Raw genomic sequence first — 18,584 nt, 5'->3', positions numbered from 1 at the left:
CTTGGAATGTGCTCTGATTCTCCGACAGTTGTCCCGTTTGACATTAGTTTATCCTATTAATAGACTCCGATCTCTTCGCCGAGGTTCCTGGTAGAGAGTATTGTCGGAAGTATGACTCGGAGCATATCGGTTTCAGCCGGAGAGTTCATACAGGTCCGAGAGACATTTGTTGGATGTTGACCCGCGAGCTGCTAAGAGCGGACCCGAAATTGCGGGCCCGGACCAAGGGATTGAGAGCACTCCAGGGAGCGGATACTGACAACCATTTGGCTGTCAGTTTCGGAAAAATGACAACTATATTGTGTTCGCGCAGGGACATGGGCAAAAGTCGCTTTGTGCCTTCATCCGCGGGTAATTGACGACACTGGTGTAGGTGAGGTGCTCCAAGGTGGCCGGAGAATGTTCGGCGAAGGGCGCGCCGCGCGATCGTTTATGGCGTAGCTCGTGTGGAGGAGCTCCGATGCCGGCCACTGATATGTCCACTCCTGAAAGCAAACACCATCATCGCCGTGAATAACCGTGAGACTAACATCATTATAAATAGGTAATACGAGATGTCGACGTATGTTCGCTAGGTCAGTAGGGCTTGGCACAAGCTTAAGATCGAGGGATGTCCTCGCCCAAAGCTGAAGATACAAGATCAATTCAGGGAGCCTGCGGGTAGGAAAACAACATGGCGCATCGGACTTCTGACATTGTTATTATCGGTGGAGGCATTGTGGGTTCTGCCTTGGGCTATTTTCTATCGTCCGATGATTCAAAGAAAGTGACCATTGTTGACCGAGCTTTCGAGGAACTCACGGGGTCAACTGGCTATGCCCCTGGGTTTGTCGGCCAGTTCAATGAATCGGACGTCCTAACTCGTCTCGCCATCGAAAGTGTCGAGGAGTACTTGAAGATTCCCGGCGGCTTTGATCCTGTCGGAGGGCTTGAAGTCGCTACCAGCGAGGCAGGCGTCGAACGACTCAAGTGGAGGCTCGACACCGCCAAAGATCGAGGACTTGAGGCGGAATTCATCTCTTCCAAGCAAGCCGCAGTGTTGGCACCCGATCTAGTCAAAGAGGATAATGTCATCGCGCTCCACTTCCCCAAGGATGGAACGGCAAACGGGACGACGATTGCGACCTTCTTCCAAGCCGGAGCTCGCGCGAGAGGGGTAGATCTCCTCGAGGCAAATGTCACCAATATTCGTCGAAGTGATGGTCGGGCTGAAGGAGTGGAGACATCTGCAGGCTTCATCCAAGCTAGAACCGTCATCCTCGCTACCGGCATTTGGGCGCAGAACCTTGCCGACTTCGACATCCCCGTCCCTGTTATCCCAGTGGCACATCCATACATGTTTGGAGAGCACCATGAGGCGAAACCATACAAGTCTCCGTTCGTCAGATATCCCGAATACCATGTTTATACGCGCGATCACGGCCCATACTTCGGGCTCGGGACTTACGACCACAAGCCTGCAGCTGCGAACCCCAAGGCCACTGCCGTTGGGGACTGGGTTGAAGAGTTCGACGAGATGCTGCAGAAGGCCCTGAAGCTGATTCCGGAGAATACAAACTTGGTTGCTCGTGAGAAATACAACGGGATATTCTCAATGACTCCGGACAATATGCCGCTGGTTGGCGAGATTCCGACTGCGAAAGGCCTTTATATCGCGGCAGCGGTGTGGATCACCCATGCAGCTGGATCAGCCAAGTTCTTGACAAAGTTGCTGAGGGGCGAAGCGGTTGATCCTGCTGTGCAGAAGGCACTCGATCCCACGCGGTTCAAAGGACGTGACATGGCGGAGTTGGAGCGCGAGTCCCTGCACGCCTACAACAGCATCTACACGACACATGAGAGCACTTAGCCCGGTTTGTCGCAAGGCGGAGGATGCAGACCACGACCTTGATGTATATATCCAGAGTTGAAGCGCGAATCTTTGCATTTCTCAAGTAATATGACGTCATAAGGATAGGCCGTTTGGTTCAACGAGGTCAGCCAACATAGCATCTAAACGAATCGAGCAGCGTAGGCATGATTCCATGCAGCAACGCAAGTACAGGTTCACAGAGAGCCAGCTTGCTGCTGAGGTAGGGGCCCAGATAGTGCAGGTGGAATGGGAGCGCCGGGTAAAGAGCACGTGACCGCATCCGTACGCGTAAATTGGCGTCACGTCAGTCGCGACCGAGACACGAAACCTCCAATTAATTATCAGTCCGCTGATGAACGCGCTCCCTCCCCAAAACAGCCCGCTTGCGACCGAAGGACTCGGCCATCTATACCCCAGCTTCTCTCCTTCGTTTATGTGACGCTCATGACCTTTCACCATGCCTGAAGCTATCGCCATGCCCCAGAAGCGGGTCCTAGGTGATGCGACCAAGAACCCCCGTACCATCATGCAATCGCCCGGCGCGATCAAGAAGCGCAAGATCGATGTCGATACCCCTGTTCGACCCAGACAGCGAGCGCAGAATGGACAGAGGAAAGTCGGCTCGAGCCAGCCGCAGAAGAGTCAATTCGAAGAGGAGGTTCTGGAGAAATTGACGCAGGACATCAGCGGCTTGAAGGACAACAACTCGGAGAAAGACCAACAATGGGAACGGCCACCGCTGGGACACTTTGACCCGAAGACGGAGAACGTTTGTTTCCAGCAGATCGATGCTGAAGAGGGTACGGTCAGTGGAGGAAAGCCGGCCGTTAGGCTGTTCGGTGTCACAGAGGTAATTTCTCAATTGATCGGTCTATAGCAGTTGCTGATTTCTACAGGCCGGTCAATCGGTTCTCCTTCACGTTACCGGCTTCCAACACTATCTCTACATTGCCGCCCCCGTTGGTTTTCAGAAAGACGATTGCGAAGCTTACAAGACCTTCTTGGACACGAAAATGGGCCACTTTCCACCAATCATCCAGTCGGTCCAGATAACCATGAGGGAAAACATATATGGATTTCAAGGAAACAAGAAGAGCTACTACCTGAAAATCACGGTGACGGAACCGCGACACATACCCAAGCTTCGAAGCGCACTCGAAACAAAGGCACAGACAGTCAACTACAAAGGGCTTTGGAACAGAACCGAGTCCGGGATCCTGACTTTCGACAACATTCAGTATCTGCTTAGGTTCATGATCGACACGGATATTCAAGGCATGTCGTGGGTAGAGGCCCCGGCAGGGAAGTACCATTTATGCGCGCCCGAGGAAAAGATCTCGACCTGTCAGATAGAGGCTCGAATCGACTATCGTGACCTTATAGCGCACAATCCGGTTGGTGAGTGGGCCAAGATGGCCCCTCTGCGCATCCTCTCGTTCGATATAGAATGTGCTGGACGAAAGGGCATCTTCCCAGAACCCGACCACGACCCTGTCATTCAGATTGCCAACGTGGTAACCCGCTACGGAGAGTCCAAGCCATTCGTGCGAAACGTGTTCGTGTTGAACACCTGCAGCTTGATCGTCAACACCCAGGTCCTCGAATTCCAGCAAGAAGAGAAAATGCTGATGGCTTGGCGAGATTTTGTCCAACAAGTCGACCCGGATGTCATTATTGGATACAACATATCCAACTTCGACTTCCCGTACCTGCTCGACAGAGCGAAACACCTCAAGTGTAAAAATTTCCCGTATTGGACCCGCTTGAACGGCATCGAATCCGAAGCGAAAGAGACCAATTTTTCCAGCAAACAGATGGGCAACCGGGACACAAAGTCGACTAATACCAACGGCAGAATTCAATTAGATCTCCTTCAGCTTGTCCAGCGAGACTATCAACTCCGAAGTTACACTCTAAATTCTGTGTCATACGAGTTTCTTAAGGAGCAGAAAGAGGATGTCCACCATACTATGATCACTGAGCTCTACAACGGTACCCCTGATTCGCGACGTCGACTTGCCGTCTACTGCTTGAAAGACGCCTATTTGCCGCAAAGACTAATGGACAAACTCATGTGTCTCGTCAATTATACCGAAATGGCAAGAGTGACGGGTGTTCCTTTCAACTTCCTGCTTTCTCGAGGACAGCAAGTCAAGTTCTTGAGTCAGCTGTTTCGCAAGGCATTGGAGCAACAGCTCGTGATTCCGAACTCCAAGTCCACTGACGAGCAAGATTACGAAGGTGCCACCGTCATTGAGCCGATTCGTGACTACTACAAGGTCCCGATCGCCACCCTCGATTTCGCCTCTCTATACCCTTCCATCATTCAAGCACACAACCTATGCTATACGACTCTGCTGAACAAAAATAGCGCGGCTGGCCTGGTCAAGGACGAGGACTACATTGTTACACCCAACGGGGACATGTTCTGCACACCGAAGGTACGGAAAGGTCTTTTGTCGCAGATTCTAGAAGAATTGCTGGGTGCGAGAAAAAAGGCCAAGAAGGATCTTGCCTCGGAGACGGACCCGTTCAAGAAGGCTGTGTTGAACGGACGACAGCTGGCTTTGAAGATCAGTGCCAACAGTGTTTATGGTCTGACTGGTGCAACGGTGGGAAAGCTGCCCTGTCTTCCCATCGCTAGTAGTACTACCAGCTACGGTCGGCAAATGATTGAAAAGACGAAACAAGAAGTGGAGGCACGATATACGATCGCCAACGGATACTCCCACGATGCGAAGGTTGTCTATGGTGATACCGATTCAGTTATGGTCAAATTCGGTGTGGCGCAGCTTGCAGATGCGATGAAACTCGGGCAAGAGGCGGCCGATTACGTCTCTTCGAAGTTCCCTAAACCTATCAAGCTCGAGTTCGAAAAGGTCTACTATCCCTATCTCCTGATCAACAAGAAGCGTTATGCGGGGCTATACTGGACAAACCCGGACAAACACGATAAGATGGATACGAAGGGTATTGAGACTGTTCGCCGAGACAACTGCTTGCTTGTGCAAAATGTCATCGAGACTGTGCTTCAGAAGATCTTGATTGATCGTGATGAAGAGGCCGCTCAGGAGTATGTATCATTCCACCCCTTCTATCCCGAACATTCACTAACTCTTTCTAGATATGTCAAAGAGACGATCTCCGACCTTTTGCAGAACAAGGTTGACATGTCTAAACTCGTGATTACAAAAGCTTTGACCAAGGAGTCCTATACCGCGAAACAAGCACACTCGGAGCTCGCCGAGCGAATGAAGAAACGTGATGCGGGATCCGCCCCTAGTCTGGGTGATCGTGTCGCCTACGTCATTGTCAAAGGCGCCGCTGGTATGAAGAACTACGAGAAGTCGGAAGATCCTATCTATGTGCTGGAGAACAACGTTCCCATCGATACAAGGTACTACCTCGATAACCAGCTTGCGAACCCCCTTACCCGAATTTTCGAACCCATTTTAGGAGAGAAGAAGGCCAACCTGCTGCTCCATGGTGAGCACACTCGGTCCATAGCGATGGCGGCGCCGACAATGGGCGGTCTCATGAAGTTCACAAAAAGGACGCAAACTTGCCTCGGGTGCAAGAAGCCCCTGACGGGGCCACTAGCAGCTGGTGCGGTGTGCGAATCATGTCGCACTCGTCTGCCGGAGCTCTACACCAAAAGTCTTAACAAGATGTCCGATCTCGAGGTTCGCTTTGGCCGTCTATGGACGCAATGCCAACGGTGCCAAGGCAGTCTCCACTGCGAGGTCATTTGCTCCTCACGAGATTGCCCGATTTTCTATATGCGCATGAAGGCGAAGAAGGATGTTGAGGATTCGCAAAAGGAGCTAGCTAGGTTTGATTTTGACGCGGGCGCTTGGTGATGCGCCGATGGCTGATTGGCGTTATGTATGACACTGTTGATGGCTGGCGTATATGTGGCGCATTGGGATATATCGTATGGATACTTGATGATTAATATAATTCTAGTATAGACCTTCAATTGTATAACTTCTGGACTTCTTCTTTTGCGGACTGCACGGCGAAGACTAACAATAGACACCCACATAAAGCGCAGTACCGAGCCTGCGGAGTCAGATGAAGACCAACTTGTATACTAGAAACTTTATAGGAAATAGCCATCCTGAATCTAGTCTAAATGGATTTCGATAATTTATGGTAACACCCGATAGATGTAATGGCCCTGCATATATCGAGACCTTCGATGACTCTCCCTCAAAATATATATTTCCCACCACCACCACTAACATTCAGGACCGATCAGAGCAGATATGGTGCTCTCGTAGCGACGGGCGTTATATTCGGCAAAAAAGTCAGTGGCAGTCACACAGGGGATTGAATGGAAAATACTGTTGACTGGAGCTGGGTTGTCGAGATTGGTTGGTCCTTTGAAGCGCGAAGGGGTAAGATGAACGATGGTCGTTGGATTAAAGGGTGTCTGTCGCTTGGGCGGCTACGGAGGCCAGCTAGTCTGCAAATCCTCTATCCACTTGTGGTGCCCTATCTGTAAGTCTATCTAGCAGCCGGCGGCCGAGTGCCCACTCTCAAGATCGGTCGAAATCGTGGATTCCTGGTGGGCATGGTGGACATGGTGGATATAGTGGGTTTGATCGCGGATAGGGCCAGGCCCGCAAGATCCACTTTGTTGCAAGTGGGGGCAGCAAACAAGCAGGTGGGGCTTGGCGTCGAAGGTGGAATTGACCTTAATTCAACGTCACCACCCGCCAGTTTCTGCACTCTGCAAACAACCAACCATGCCGTCAGGCCGCCCTCACAAACCCCTCAACGCCACCGTCGAGGACATTTCCGATGACACAGAGCCTCAACCTGAAGACCCCGGATCGAATCTCCGGCTTTCTTGGCAGGAAGTGAGTTCTTGGCGCCTTCCCTCGACAGGGCCGCCCTTGCTGGCGAATTTTGTTTTCTGGTCAGGTTTGAGGCTAATGGGTGCTCAGATATGCACGAAGCATGAGAATATCCTTTCATCGCATCTGAAGATGCTTGAAGCGCTGAAAGATCAACTTGGGCCTGATGCTGAAGCCTCGAGCCTGATCACTACAATGCTCGAGAGGACGAATAAACTCGCCCTCCAATTTGACGGAGTTAAGTCCCGGATTGTAAGTTTTAATCAAGCTTTTGCGCACCTATTTTTACATGCTCATCTGCTGACTCTGAAAATAGCTCCCGCGTAAGTTTGACTCGACCCTGTTTCCTTGACCGGAACGGCAGGAACTCGAAAAGCTTGCCCTTGAACGAAAATAGATCGGGTCACATGGCTAACTACTGGGTAGGAGTAAACAAGACCTCTGACTCAACAAGAACAGCATCGGCTGAATTCGGCCAAACCAGGTCCGACGAGGGAATGGTTCGGCCAAAGAGGAGGAAGCGACAGAGAATTTCCAACGAGGGCGAAGTTGAGCGCGAAAGGGAGATTGAAGCTCGAGAGCCATTACTGGCAGAAGCCCAGCGCATGAAACGAAAACGGTTTGACGTTGCTATTCCTGGTCGCAATGAGGATGTTCTCGACGCAATTCCTGTTGCGATGGAGACAGAGGACATTTCAGACGAGGTGCAGCGGCGGTTGAAGATCAAGGACGAGCAGCGACGGAAGCGTGACGCAAAGCCTGAGAAGCGCAAACGAGACCGGGATAGTCTTGCGTCCAATGCCAGTAGCTCGTCGCTAGGTGCATCGAAGCCGAGGAAGAAGTTTAAGCTCAGCGAGCAGGTCAACAGGTAGCATAGCGGCCGAAACCAGAATGCCGACCACGGTGAGCCTTTCTTATGCTTATTTTAGGAAGAAGGTTTGGCGAAAATTCTCACAGGAGTATGAAGTTTCAATTCAATTGCACGAAACCTTTCCAGAAATAGAGTTTCGAGACCTCATTGCCTTCCGTTTGGATTCTCAACCAGATGACCATCACATTGTACCTTAGTTCAATGAGTCAATGCTTAATTCACGAATCCTAGCCTGTACCTCGTAGGCCGGTTTCATTCAAGGCTTCATCAGTCTGCGGGGGACAGTTCCCTCGAGTTCTCTCGTCTTAGCTTCCCTACGTAGAATCAATTCAAAGCTATCTCTCATCTCGTAAGGACTTCCTAGCCTGTCGGACTGGCCTCTCAGAGAGTGCTGCCAACACCCCGAGCATTTTCTGGTCCACCTGCTCCAGAAGCTACACAATGTGAGTCACGTTCAATGTTGGCAGAGCATACCGCTCTAGGGCCGGGGGCACATCTCCAACATATCCTAGCCCATGAATTAAGGTTGAGAGTTTCCTGCGGGCTTCAGCACGTCCCTATCCAGAATCAACCTGTGTAGATAGATTTCACCCACGGGCCACACTCTTCAGATTACCTTTGCTGAAAGCATGTACCAAACTGTTCGCCCAACCGGCACACCTCCACAAAGTCCTAACCTGTAATCCTATACAAGAGGACTCACCTTAAGCTCTAGTAGGAGTCATTGCGAGAACCTAGGAGATTAAGCCCGAATCCCCCCGGCTCAGCGCCGTGTATATCAATGCTGCTCCGCCGCGCGAGGGCTATCCAGTTTCTTTCCTCGTCAACCTCTCCCCAGTCTCCTTTATCACATCTATAACCACTCAACGAAAGAAGACTTCTTAAACAATCGTACTTTTATATCCGCTGAGAACGTGCTCATACCAGCAAGAGACCATCTTCCAGACCTCCCCGCAGACCTCACCTCAAGCACCCCAGAAAGTGACAAGGCAACTGTGGGAATAAGAGCCCAGGTTGAAACGTTGTTTTATATTGTTTTTGATATTAAAAAGGGAAACTTGAATCTTCTAAAAGGCCAAAAAAAAACCTCCAAAAAGACAATCAAGCAACCTGAAAACTGTTAGTCGTTTTTCGCAGATCCGCTATCAAAGCAAGCCTTCGAAACAGACCTTGATTGAACTACTGGCACTCCACCCTCCCCCTCGCAAGATACTCTTGATTGCTCTTTGATCCACCTCTTCTCCACCTAACTCCTACATCATGTCCACTCCGCAGACCTATTATACCAACTCTTCTTTCAACCCCTCCGCACAGATGACTGTTCCTGTCAGAGAAGGACCCATCCGCCCTGGCCAGGGTTGGGGTCGAAATATCGGTACTGGAGACAACCAAAACCGCAGACAGGTAAGTGACCATTGAACAATGGAGAGAGAAACAGCAAGACTGACGTGAACAGGCTCCGGAGCCTCGCTGCAATGGAGGACAAGTCAAGTGGAACGCCTCTGCTCCCGCAAACCCCAATAGGCAGCGCTGCCGAGGGGGGAGAGGTCGACGCGGGCAGCATGCGAACCAGCCTCCCCGGGGTGAAAATCCAACACCTCTTAACCACGGCCATCAAAGCCAAAGTCACGGCCATCAGCGCCAAAACCAAACCCACCCTCATCATCATAACAACCGACACACCCAAAACCTCCATGGCGGGGCCGAAAACCCCCGACCAAACCAGGGCGTGAGAAATCTCCGTCCTGGGCATGAAACACATCGGAATCAACGACAGACCGACAACCGGACCCAGAACCGGCCTCAGCAAACCAACAATAACCGACAACCGCGACAGCAATACCAAACTCGACCAAGCAAGCAGGGCATTCAGGGCCGGAACAACCCCCTTCCAGTTTTCAAGCGTGGAATCGACTTGGTAAGTTCATTCCGTAGCATCAGACTGGGCACAAGACTAACGAGCGCAGGATGGGGACTCCACCATGACCGGGATGCCCTTCTACTACTCCCGCCAAGTGTGGACCGACATTCAGCGAAAGCGACAAGTACAGCATCAGCAACTCTTGGAGTCTCACTTTACCGAGATCATCCAGGACAAGCCTCGACGAAACAACCAACCTCAGCGACAAAACCAACCCGCCTGGGACTTCGACGTGGCGATGAACGACGCACCACCGGAGCCTCAACAACACCTCCCTTCCTACCCCCAGTGGGACAACTCCGAGAATCAAATTGCTGGAGCATCCAACTGGAACTCACAGTACTTCGACTCCGCGGATAAGCCTGCCTGGGGGGAGGAGGACCTGGACGACATCATTCTTTAAGCACGACAACATTCGGGGGGCGAAGTCTGAGCTGTGTGAGCTGAGCGACCTTTACGACGGAGGCAGCTAAGGTTGAGGATAGCCGCTGGCGCAGCCGTCAGGCCTGACGGGACTGTGGCCGGGCCAACCATTGTCTCGTACCCGGTGTGGCACCCGGCGACGATCCGCGTAGGGGGAGCAGGCAGCACAGCAACGATCGAGCTCGTCGACGACAAAATATCGACAAAACAATCAAAAACAATCGAAAACGACAGAAGCCACTGGACTGGAAAGACCAAGGACGAGGAAAAAAAAAGCAAGCTTGCATGAATTCATCTTAGTTAGTTATCTTGGTAGGTGGTCGCTCCACCAGCGGAGGATTGGACTTGGATACCTTCACCTCACCTCACCTTACCTCACCTTACCTCACCTCACCTTACCTTACCTTACCCTACCTCCTCACCTCACCTCACCTTACCTTATATACATGTTCCCTCCCCTCCTGTACAATACTCACCAGCCCAGCCCAGGTTTTTACCAGCTCCGGTCCGCATAAAGTGCCTCCGCCTGGTTTTTCCCTGCGCCTATCCCAAATGGGGGGTTTGGTCTTTATCCACATTTCCTAACCTTCCTGTACGTCTTTGCCTGTCTGTCACTGTCAAAGCGAATCTACCCATCATGTACTTTCAACTCACCAGCAGATCTCACAGCCTGCATCGGGGGGCCAGGACCCTCCTCGGTGTCATGGCGTGTCTTCTGTTTGGGGTTTTATGTCGTTCCGCTCCGCGTCTCTTCTGGCTGGCTGCTGCAACCTAGGGCCCGGGTTGTTAGCTGGCTGGGGGGGCTACCTGCTTCTTTCTTTTTTCTCCTTCTATCCTGGTGTTTCCGGTTATATTTATGATATGATATCATGTGAGATGTTATGTTTTATAGTCTTGAATTTGAGAATCTTTGACCTGACAGATCGGAGAATTGTGTGTGTGTAGGCTGTTGTAGATGTAGGCAGTCGTAGAAGTCTTCTGCTAGGTCTAATAGTTGAGCTCAGCGTGGGAGATAGACCGTCCTACGCTCTACTCAAGAGCCACTCTGAGATGAGCTTGCTTGCATCGCTGAGGGCGCTGTATCTTAGAGTCTCTGCAGGAAGCCTGAAGGCCCCAAGGTACTTTCACTAAAGCGCCGTGCTATCTATAGATCATATCGCTAGGTCTAGTTATACATACTCGCTCCATATCAGCCCTCCATCTCGTACACGCGTCTTCGAGAAAACCACCACCATCTCCTTGTCATTATACTTGTAATCTCACAAATCCCACCCCTCCACAATCTTCAACACATGATACAACAGCGCCGGCGACGAAGATATCTAATCATGTCTGATATAAGACCAGTCAGAGCAGGTCATCCCCTGATTAAACAATAAGGGAATAATGCATAGCATATAGCCACGGGACAAGCAATGCTAAACGCAACTAAATCCCCCCTCAGTTTCATGTATGCAACAAATTATCCCACCTCACGCGCCATAACGACTGCGGTGTTGATGATCTTTGCAATCTGTGGCGCACCCCTGCGTGACTCTAAGCTGGTTCTTAGAGTAAAAAGCTTGATACCCGCCATGCTGGCCGCCAGAGAGTTCTCGACAACGTGAAGACGAGAACCAATGCTTGATAGAGCGGAAGCTGAGCGTCTGCCGTCCGCGCTTTACAGAATGGAGGTGGCACTACTGCCAATTCTATAGCAAGGCATCTGACCACAGCATGCAATGCTAGAATGCTTGAAAACAAAAAGGCAGGCGATTCGTGAGCAGAATGATGCCGAAGGCTTTGGTGTTGAGCGTCTTGCGTCGGGGCGCTGTGTCTCGGAGCGGTACTTCGAGCCACCTGAGAGGTAGTAATCTGGCAAGAAAGTCGAACTGCTACGACTTGTCAGACCTATAAGGTAGGCGCCTAGAGAGATTACATAGAATTACGAGACTAGGGATTGATTCCAGACGTACTGAGCCACGCGAGCTCAATCACTTCAAGACCTGCACTTACTTTATACCACCGCGGCTGGCAGGCAGGAAAACCAAGTAGGAGTCTGTTTACCTGAGGTCTTTAGAGTTATGCGATGTCTTCAGGGATGTATAGATCCCAGTTAGAAAGGGCCCCTGGATGCCCGCGCCGGGGCCCGAGTGTAGTAGATGACCTCATGACACGTAGAAAACTATGCTATCTACGGTACAGGGGTATATCAAGGTTATTGATCTGCTAATGTTCGTCAGCAAATGAGAGCAAGGCAGGGGCTCCCAAGCGAGCCCATGGGAATGGAAATATAGATAAATTGAAGAGAGGTTTGATGTATTAAATCTCCATATCCAGCCAAGTATATACAGCCGTTCTAAGTTGCAAGTATATTCTCATAAGAGGGCAATTCCCACCGATATGAACTACCAAGGCACCAAATCACCTCGGAAAGATTCGAGGAATGCGGAAAAATCGAGGATAAATCTCCTCCCTCCATTCCACCGGATAGAATTGCTCCAGCTTCCCGATGAACTTCGGCTGAGCGTACGGTTCATGCCGCCACTCGGCCTTTTTTTCGTTGCTCCAAAAATGCGGCCATAGTAGTAACTGTACTTGTTGTCCATGCAGTGTCTCGGTCTCAGTCGCCCACTGCCGTGTTGGAAAGTGGGCGATACGATGTTCACTTCGGGGTACACCCGGTCCCAGCACAGCGGGATAGACGCCCTTAAGACTTTCGATCTTGGCCTTGCGGGCGTCGTCCACTGGTGCTGGAAAGTAGACCCAAAGAAGTTGGACAAACGACAGCTGCAGAACTCCGAACCATCGCGACCAGTTGTAGATAGTCTCGTGAGAGGCTAATGGTGCAATCTCCTCCCGCTGGAGCCCCTCGCGGTATAATTGCGCCGACGGAGAGGTTTCAAACTCTCGCAGTTCTGAGGTGGTGAACCATACCGGATAGATTGGTTAGCTAGTTCCAAGTCACATTCCGTTCGAACTTACAGGTTACAAGGAACAATATGTCTGGAGTGTTTTGAACCCTGGCCCACACTGTTTCCTTATGGCCCAGGGCATGTACCAAGGGCTGAAAGAGTCCATTCCAATGGTTGGTGTCCAGCTCCTTGCCTTGAGGAACGTGGAGCTTAGTCCAGACAACAATCCTCGGATGATCGGGATCATTTGTCCAAGACTTTGTTGGCTCGGTGTAGGAGGAGATCATGGTTGGGAATGGGGGGGAGGTGCAGCTGGAGGTGTCGTGGGTGTGGGTGATCTGCCGAATTTATTGCCTGGTACCTATCACGTGACTCTCTGATGCTGAGGTCCTCATGCTCTTACGTTTATTTTTTCCAACAGTCTTAGGAGTAGAGTTGATCTAGTAGCCCTGTATTGGAAGCATTCATTTCTGCACGCCATCAATGATCTAGTTATATTTGCACTATTTCCGCCACGCCCGACTGAAAAGTCCACCTCTTGTTCTCTGCTTTGAACGAGCTTGTCTGTTGAAAGTACCAGTATCCCAAGCTGAAAAACATATATGACTCGGGATTGCGCAAAACACGCTCCCTGTTGAGGAAATCACCTTCAAGATCTTGATCATCAAGCCTAGCGGTGAACCCGGTCGGGTCGGCGAGGAGCTGTTGCTGTGAGGTCCATTCATCTTGATCGGCTATTAGCTCGGGTTATGAGATCCCCTAAAGTTCTGGTGGGGGACATACAGGTCGCATTCGGCGTGTCTTTACTTCCGATCACCAAATGAAATAGTTCGTGGTAAAGTGTGGCACTCCGGGGCACAAATTCCTTCAAGCTCATGCCCCTTGCCGGTCTTTTGGCTCCCAGTCTGCCCCCGCGGCTAAAGCTGGATGGGCACAGTGTGACGGTTTTAGTGTCCAGGGTGCATTGTCATTATGGCCCCTCTACAATCGCTCATCATTCTCGCCGCCGTTACTCTGGTTGGCGCCGAAGTCTCGTCCGACTGTCAGGCCTCTGTCCACAACGATACGATTGCCTTCTTCAGCAGCGCCCCGATTACCTTCAGCTTCGACCTCGATACGATGACTGACTGTCAAATTTGGTGCACCGAGGTCCCAAAATGCCAAGCCTGGGTCTATGTCGACCAGTCAAGCCAATGTGACCTTTATCGCGCCGCGCCACTGAGCGTTTCGGAGAGTTTCGGGTTCACGTTCGGCGGGTGTGCTCCGACTTCTGTTGACAGGACTCAATTGGCTCTTCCTTCGGTCACGGAACCCACTGTGAGTGTGGCTGCAAGTAGTATGAGAGTTGTGATGGAGACCCCTACCACAGTATGCACCCGAGATCCTCTTCTATCCCCGCTTGCGAGTTCTAGTGAAAACTAACGAGAAAACCTCTCTGCGATTCTAGGTGATGCATAGAGCGGGCCATCATAGACACCGTCATCACCATTGAGAAGGGAATTTTGAGCATGGCATGGGCACATGGGTCCTGGAATATGATGGATGGCAGGAAATGAACTCTCGTCCTGTTTGTACGGGTTTATATGTAACATTTCTGTCTGCGTAGTAACAGTAACACTATCATCCCGCAGTATCGAGACAACCAGTTCCCATTTCCCTCATTATGGTGGGGGACTTTTGAGTCTTAGACCCGTCACCCATGATTGGATTCACGCGCCAGTAGGTGATAAGATACTAGTCCATGAGAACTATGGGGCACACTAGTCCCTGATCTCCTATTCTCCGAGACCCACCCTTTGTCGTCTACTCAATGACAAATAATCTCGCTGTCTGGGCTTTGCTGTGGATGCGCAGGCTCTGTCGCTTAGGCCAGACCCACTACTACACCTCCCTCAGCCTCCAGCATCCTGTCGCTTAATCCCGACAACGCCCGGTCCAGCAAGGTTCTTTCAGATCTCACACCTGCGAACCCTGTCGCAGGATGTCAGACAAAGATAATAACCCGGTGCAAATGGTTGGCCATGCATTGGCAGCTATAGTGCGGCGTGTGTGGTGCTCGGAAGCCCGTCCAAGCGGGCAGCAATGTCCTTGAAGTTGTTCTAGCATCAAGCCAACGTTGTAGTATGCGTAGTGGAGCTATGGACCACCTAGTTTCCCGTCTTCCATTGGCTACATTGATAAGCCGGTATAGACATCGAGCTAGGCCCTAGGGTGGAAATTACAAATTGTTGCTCTCTGATTTTCGTCTGCTCCCATCATATTTCAGGGCTGGTCGAACAAATCGACCTTCAATGTTGTTAACATACAAAAAGCCTCTGAGCGTCTGTCCGCGCTTCGTGTCACAAACTTACCCATGGGGTTGTTCGCGTTCCTTCTGCTTGCCTGTCGTGTACAGGCAGCTGCTGTTTTTGCTCACTTTATGGTATGCATGAACGATGATCCTCAACACAGTGAATGTGCCTGACATAGTATTTAGGTGACCAACTCGGCCAACTACACATCTGATGATTGGAGAAATGACATGAAACTGGCCCAAGATGCCCATATTGACGCATTCGCACTCAATATGGCTTACAATGACCCGACCAACATGCGAGCACTTCCTGCTGCCTTCTCCGCCGCCGACAGTGTCGGCTTCAAACTGTTCTTCTCCTTCGACTATGCAGGAAACGGCAAATGGCCCAAGAACGATGTCACCAACTTGATCAAACAGTACAGCGCCCATTCATCTTACTATTTCTACCGAGGGCAAGCCTTTGTCTCGACGTTCGAGGGACCTGGTAGCGCTGATGATTGGAATTCAATAAAATTCGCCACTGGGTGCTTCTTTATCCCAAGTTGGTCATCTCTCGGAGCCAAGCCGGCTGTCGAGACGGATGGCCTTTTCAGTTGGGCTGGCTGGCCCTGGGGCCCTCAGGATATGGACACTTATATTGACGCCTCATATCTGGAGTACCTCAAGAGTTTGCCGTATATGATGCCTGTCTCACCATGGTTTTTCACAAACCTTTCCGGATACGGATATAAAAAGAACTGGATCTGGCGTGGAGATGATCTGTGGTATGACCGGTGGCAGGAGGTGCTCTAGGTTCAGCCAGAATTCGTCCAGATTATTTCTTGGAACGATTATGGCGAGTCGCACTATATCGGACCTCTACACGACAAGGCTATGGAGGCGTTTGACATTGGCAAGGCCCCATTCAACTACGTGACCGACATGCCTCACGACGGCTGGCGCAATACCTTGCCGTTCTGGATTGACATGTACAAGAAAGGCACCGCCGAAGTCACTCGGGAATGGATCGTCGCCTGGTATCGATTGACTCCCGGCGCCGCTTGTGGCAGTGGAGGTACCAGTGGCAACACAGCTTCGCAGCTCCAGATCGAGTTTCCTCCGTCTCAAATCGCCCAGGATCGCATATTCTTCTCCGCCGTATTGGCCTCATTCTCTGGAGTCGTGGTCTCCATCGGAGGCGAGGCTCAAACTGTGGCGTGGACACACGTTCCCGACGACGACATTGGGGTCTATCATGGGAGTGTTGCCTTTGGAGGCCGCACTGGGCCTGTCACCGTGAGCTTGCTGCGCGACAACGAGGAGATCGCAATTGTCAAAGGCAAACAGATCTCCGGGAGCTGTGCCAACGGGATCCAGAACTGGAATGCCTGGGTTGGGAGCCAAGTCGTCACTTCGAGATACAATCCATCGGACGGCAACAATCCAGGCGACGAGGTTTCAGCAAGGCCAAAGCTGCTTCTGTCTGAGCAGACCTGTATGAACGGTACTGGTGCCAATAACTTTGCTGGCCTGTGTCAATTCTCTTGTACATACGGATACTGCCCTCTGGGCGCCTGTACCTGCACCAGGATGGGTCTGGGCTATGTCCAGCCGAACTCGACAGGGGTGAAAGGTTACCCCATCTCTGGCGAAGGGGCCAGCTACAGCGGCCTCTGCAACTTTGATTGTAATCTCGGCTACTGTCCTCCGTCATCATGTGGGACGGTGGAAGTTCCATTGGTTGTACCGACCGTCTCTCCATTCCTTCCTCCAGCTTGCACATCGGGTACCGGCGAGGGCAATCTCGCTGGACTTTGTGACTTCAGCTGTACCCACGGTTACTGCCCAATGAATGCATGTACTTGCACAGGACAGGGGGCTGTGAATGTGATGAACCCGACAACAGATGTCATCGGACAGGCTGGTCCGGGACAGGATCCAGCGATTTACGGTCCCTTGTGTGAGTACACCTGTCAACGTGGATACTGTCCTGAGGGTGCATGCATGCCCAAAACGGAAGACTCCAGCGATGATGGTACCGGCCGTGGCGATGGCGATGGCGATGGCAACACCTATATTGCGCCCTCCATCTGGCAAGAAGATTCACCGGTCGTTCAGTGTGAACCTCCATGCTCTCTCATCCTGCCGCCGTTACCTCTGGATAGTCCCTCCACCATTTTTATCCCTCCTTGGACGACGCCCATCACACAAAGCCATTTGACCACACGCACAACGACCGACGTATATGGCATTACAACCACATACCTGGGCTATAAGATGGCCACGACAAACATTACCCTATCTTTCCCAACGTGTATGTCACCATGTATCTGTCTATCTATCACTGACTAACTCTTGAGGTAGCCGTTATTACCGAGATATCCGTGTGGGGTATTTCAATCAATGCTAGCCAAACTAGACCTTCAGTCGTGGAGATGACGAGCAGCATCACCCTACCCGGTATTATCTACGTGTTACCCCCGTTCGAGACAGGTCCGACACCAACCAGGATTACAACCACGATCACTCCACCTCCGTATCCATGGACCGAAACCGGAAAGGACACGGCGCCGAACACCCGAACAACAACCTGGTCACCCGGCACCGCATCACCCAGTGCCACCAAAGGTAGCAAAGGCACTGGGCGTCCCTGCAGGCCGTGGTGCAACCACTGCTTACTCTGCCCTCCTGACTGGGGAATCAGCACACCCGGAGGTGGAGGAGGCACAGGAGGAGGGGGAGGCGGCAGTGGCGGCGGCAGCAGCAACGGTGATCCCAACGAAACCGAGGACGACGAATGCAGCACACGCACAGCACAAATCTGCTCCACCGCTTGCGTCGAGGGCTCGGGGTGCGACTTTGCCTGCTCAACAACAACAGGGTGCTCTGCGACACCATCATCGACAACGATCAATGGCACGCCTGCGTCAGGTGTAGTGGTAACGATGGAGCAGTGGCCGCAACAAACCGACGACTCCCAAGCCGTTCTACGCATCGCCTCGTCTCTCGACAAGGCCGCCAACTCCAAGTTCGGCACCCAGACAATGATCAAAGGTATTCTGCCCACGGGAACGGCGCCCATGAACGGACCCTATGCTGGGGGTATCATAGTCTATTACTTCGCACCGGATGAAGAACGCGATGAGTCTGGCGGTAGCTGGAGTGTGCACGAGTACTACAACGATGGCGAGGCGAATCGCGATGCAGGCGCGTGTCTCGATACCCCAGGGGCAAACTATATCAAGAGTGATGGGGCCTTCCGGGGCATGAAGGATGGAGTCACTTTGCAGGCCTTTGGTTCGACATGTACTTACCGGGGCTCGAACCTTCCTGCTGGACATATAGATAATGCGGGTAGATTGGTCTGTGATGAGTACCGGGACGCGCAGTGTCGCGATACATACTCTCCACTGGGGACATGCCACTCTTGGGAGGAGTCTACGGAGATTATGGACTGTACGTGGTAATCTACCAGTACATATGTGA

The 18,584-nt window shown here is 51.7% G+C and overlaps 6 protein-coding genes across 6 annotated transcripts; 5 read left to right on the top strand and 1 right to left on the bottom strand.

Annotated features, from left to right (window-relative positions):
* Positions 1 to 147: 147 nt before the first annotated feature.
* Positions 148 to 2,079, top strand: BJY04DRAFT_25487 (NAD(P)/FAD-dependent oxidoreductase). The gene is made up of 2 exons (XM_073720015.1): positions 148 to 373; positions 545 to 2,079. Exon 2 carries the CDS (start codon positions 674 to 676, stop codon positions 1,847 to 1,849), a length of 1,176 nt encoding a protein of 391 aa, XP_073573222.1. The 5' UTR covers positions 148 to 373; positions 545 to 673; the 3' UTR covers positions 1,850 to 2,079.
* Positions 2,080 to 2,236: 157 nt separating this feature from the next.
* Positions 2,237 to 5,848, top strand: BJY04DRAFT_25470 (DNA-directed DNA polymerase delta POL3). The gene is made up of 3 exons (XM_073720014.1): positions 2,237 to 2,702; positions 2,749 to 4,925; positions 4,977 to 5,848. Exons 1-3 carry the CDS (start codon positions 2,310 to 2,312, stop codon positions 5,710 to 5,712), a joined length of 3,306 nt encoding a protein of 1,101 aa, XP_073573221.1. The 5' UTR covers positions 2,237 to 2,309; the 3' UTR covers positions 5,713 to 5,848.
* Positions 5,849 to 6,600: 752 nt separating this feature from the next.
* Positions 6,601 to 7,779, top strand: BJY04DRAFT_184579 (uncharacterized protein; the record flags this gene model as incomplete). The annotated part of the gene is made up of 5 exons (XM_073710638.1): positions 6,601 to 6,717; positions 6,805 to 6,966; positions 7,031 to 7,037; positions 7,141 to 7,617; positions 7,682 to 7,779. 4 exons carry the CDS (start codon positions 6,604 to 6,606, stop codon positions 7,584 to 7,586), a joined length of 729 nt encoding a protein of 242 aa, XP_073573220.1. The 3' UTR covers positions 7,587 to 7,617; positions 7,682 to 7,779.
* A 1,066-nt stretch (positions 7,780 to 8,845) lies between these two features.
* BJY04DRAFT_216229 (uncharacterized protein) lies at positions 8,846 to 9,909 on the top strand (the record flags this gene model as incomplete). Its single annotated transcript, XM_073715683.1, has 3 exons — positions 8,846 to 8,989; positions 9,042 to 9,503; positions 9,553 to 9,909. The coding sequence occupies 3 exons, from the start codon at positions 8,846 to 8,848 to the stop codon at positions 9,907 to 9,909; spliced, it is 963 nt and encodes a 320-aa protein (XP_073573219.1).
* A 2,423-nt stretch (positions 9,910 to 12,332) lies between these two features.
* Positions 12,333 to 13,700, bottom strand: BJY04DRAFT_216228 (uncharacterized protein; the record flags this gene model as incomplete). Its single annotated transcript, XM_073715682.1, has 3 exons — positions 12,333 to 12,826; positions 13,471 to 13,548; positions 13,607 to 13,700. The coding sequence occupies 3 exons, from the start codon at positions 13,698 to 13,700 to the stop codon at positions 12,333 to 12,335; spliced, it is 666 nt and encodes a 221-aa protein (XP_073573218.1).
* A 95-nt stretch (positions 13,701 to 13,795) lies between these two features.
* Positions 13,796 to 18,565, top strand: BJY04DRAFT_216227 (glycoside hydrolase family 71 protein; the record flags this gene model as incomplete). The annotated part of the gene is made up of 5 exons (XM_073715681.1): positions 13,796 to 14,140; positions 15,090 to 15,245; positions 15,300 to 15,902; positions 15,960 to 17,412; positions 17,463 to 18,565. The coding sequence occupies 5 exons, from the start codon at positions 13,796 to 13,798 to the stop codon at positions 18,563 to 18,565; spliced, it is 3,660 nt and encodes a 1,219-aa protein (XP_073573217.1).
* Between the last annotated feature and the right edge of the window lie 19 nt (positions 18,566 to 18,584).

The sequence above is a fragment of the Aspergillus karnatakaensis genome, assembly GCF_047715665.1.
Source record: "Aspergillus karnatakaensis strain CBS 102800 unplaced genomic scaffold BJY04scaffold_14, whole genome shotgun sequence".
Lineage (NCBI taxonomy): Eukaryota > Fungi > Ascomycota > Eurotiomycetes > Eurotiales > Aspergillaceae > Aspergillus > Aspergillus karnatakaensis.
This window is presented reverse-complemented; position numbering and strand designations above follow the sequence as displayed.

Bases quoted from the DNA above. Each gene is read 5' to 3' on its own strand.
- BJY04DRAFT_25487 (XM_073720015.1), top strand. From the start codon at position 674: ATGGCGCATCGGACTTCTGACATTGTTATTATCGGTGGAGGCATTGTG.
- BJY04DRAFT_25470 (XM_073720014.1), top strand. From the start codon at position 2,310: ATGCCTGAAGCTATCGCCATGCCCCAGAAGCGGGTCCTAGGTGATGCG. The intron at 2,703-2,748 runs GTAATTTCTCAA...TGATTTCTACAG, and splicing joins GGCTGTTCGGTGTCACAGAG to GCCGGTCAATCGGTTCTCCT. The intron at 4,926-4,976 runs GTATGTATCATT...AACTCTTTCTAG, and splicing joins GATGAAGAGGCCGCTCAGGA to ATATGTCAAAGAGACGATCT.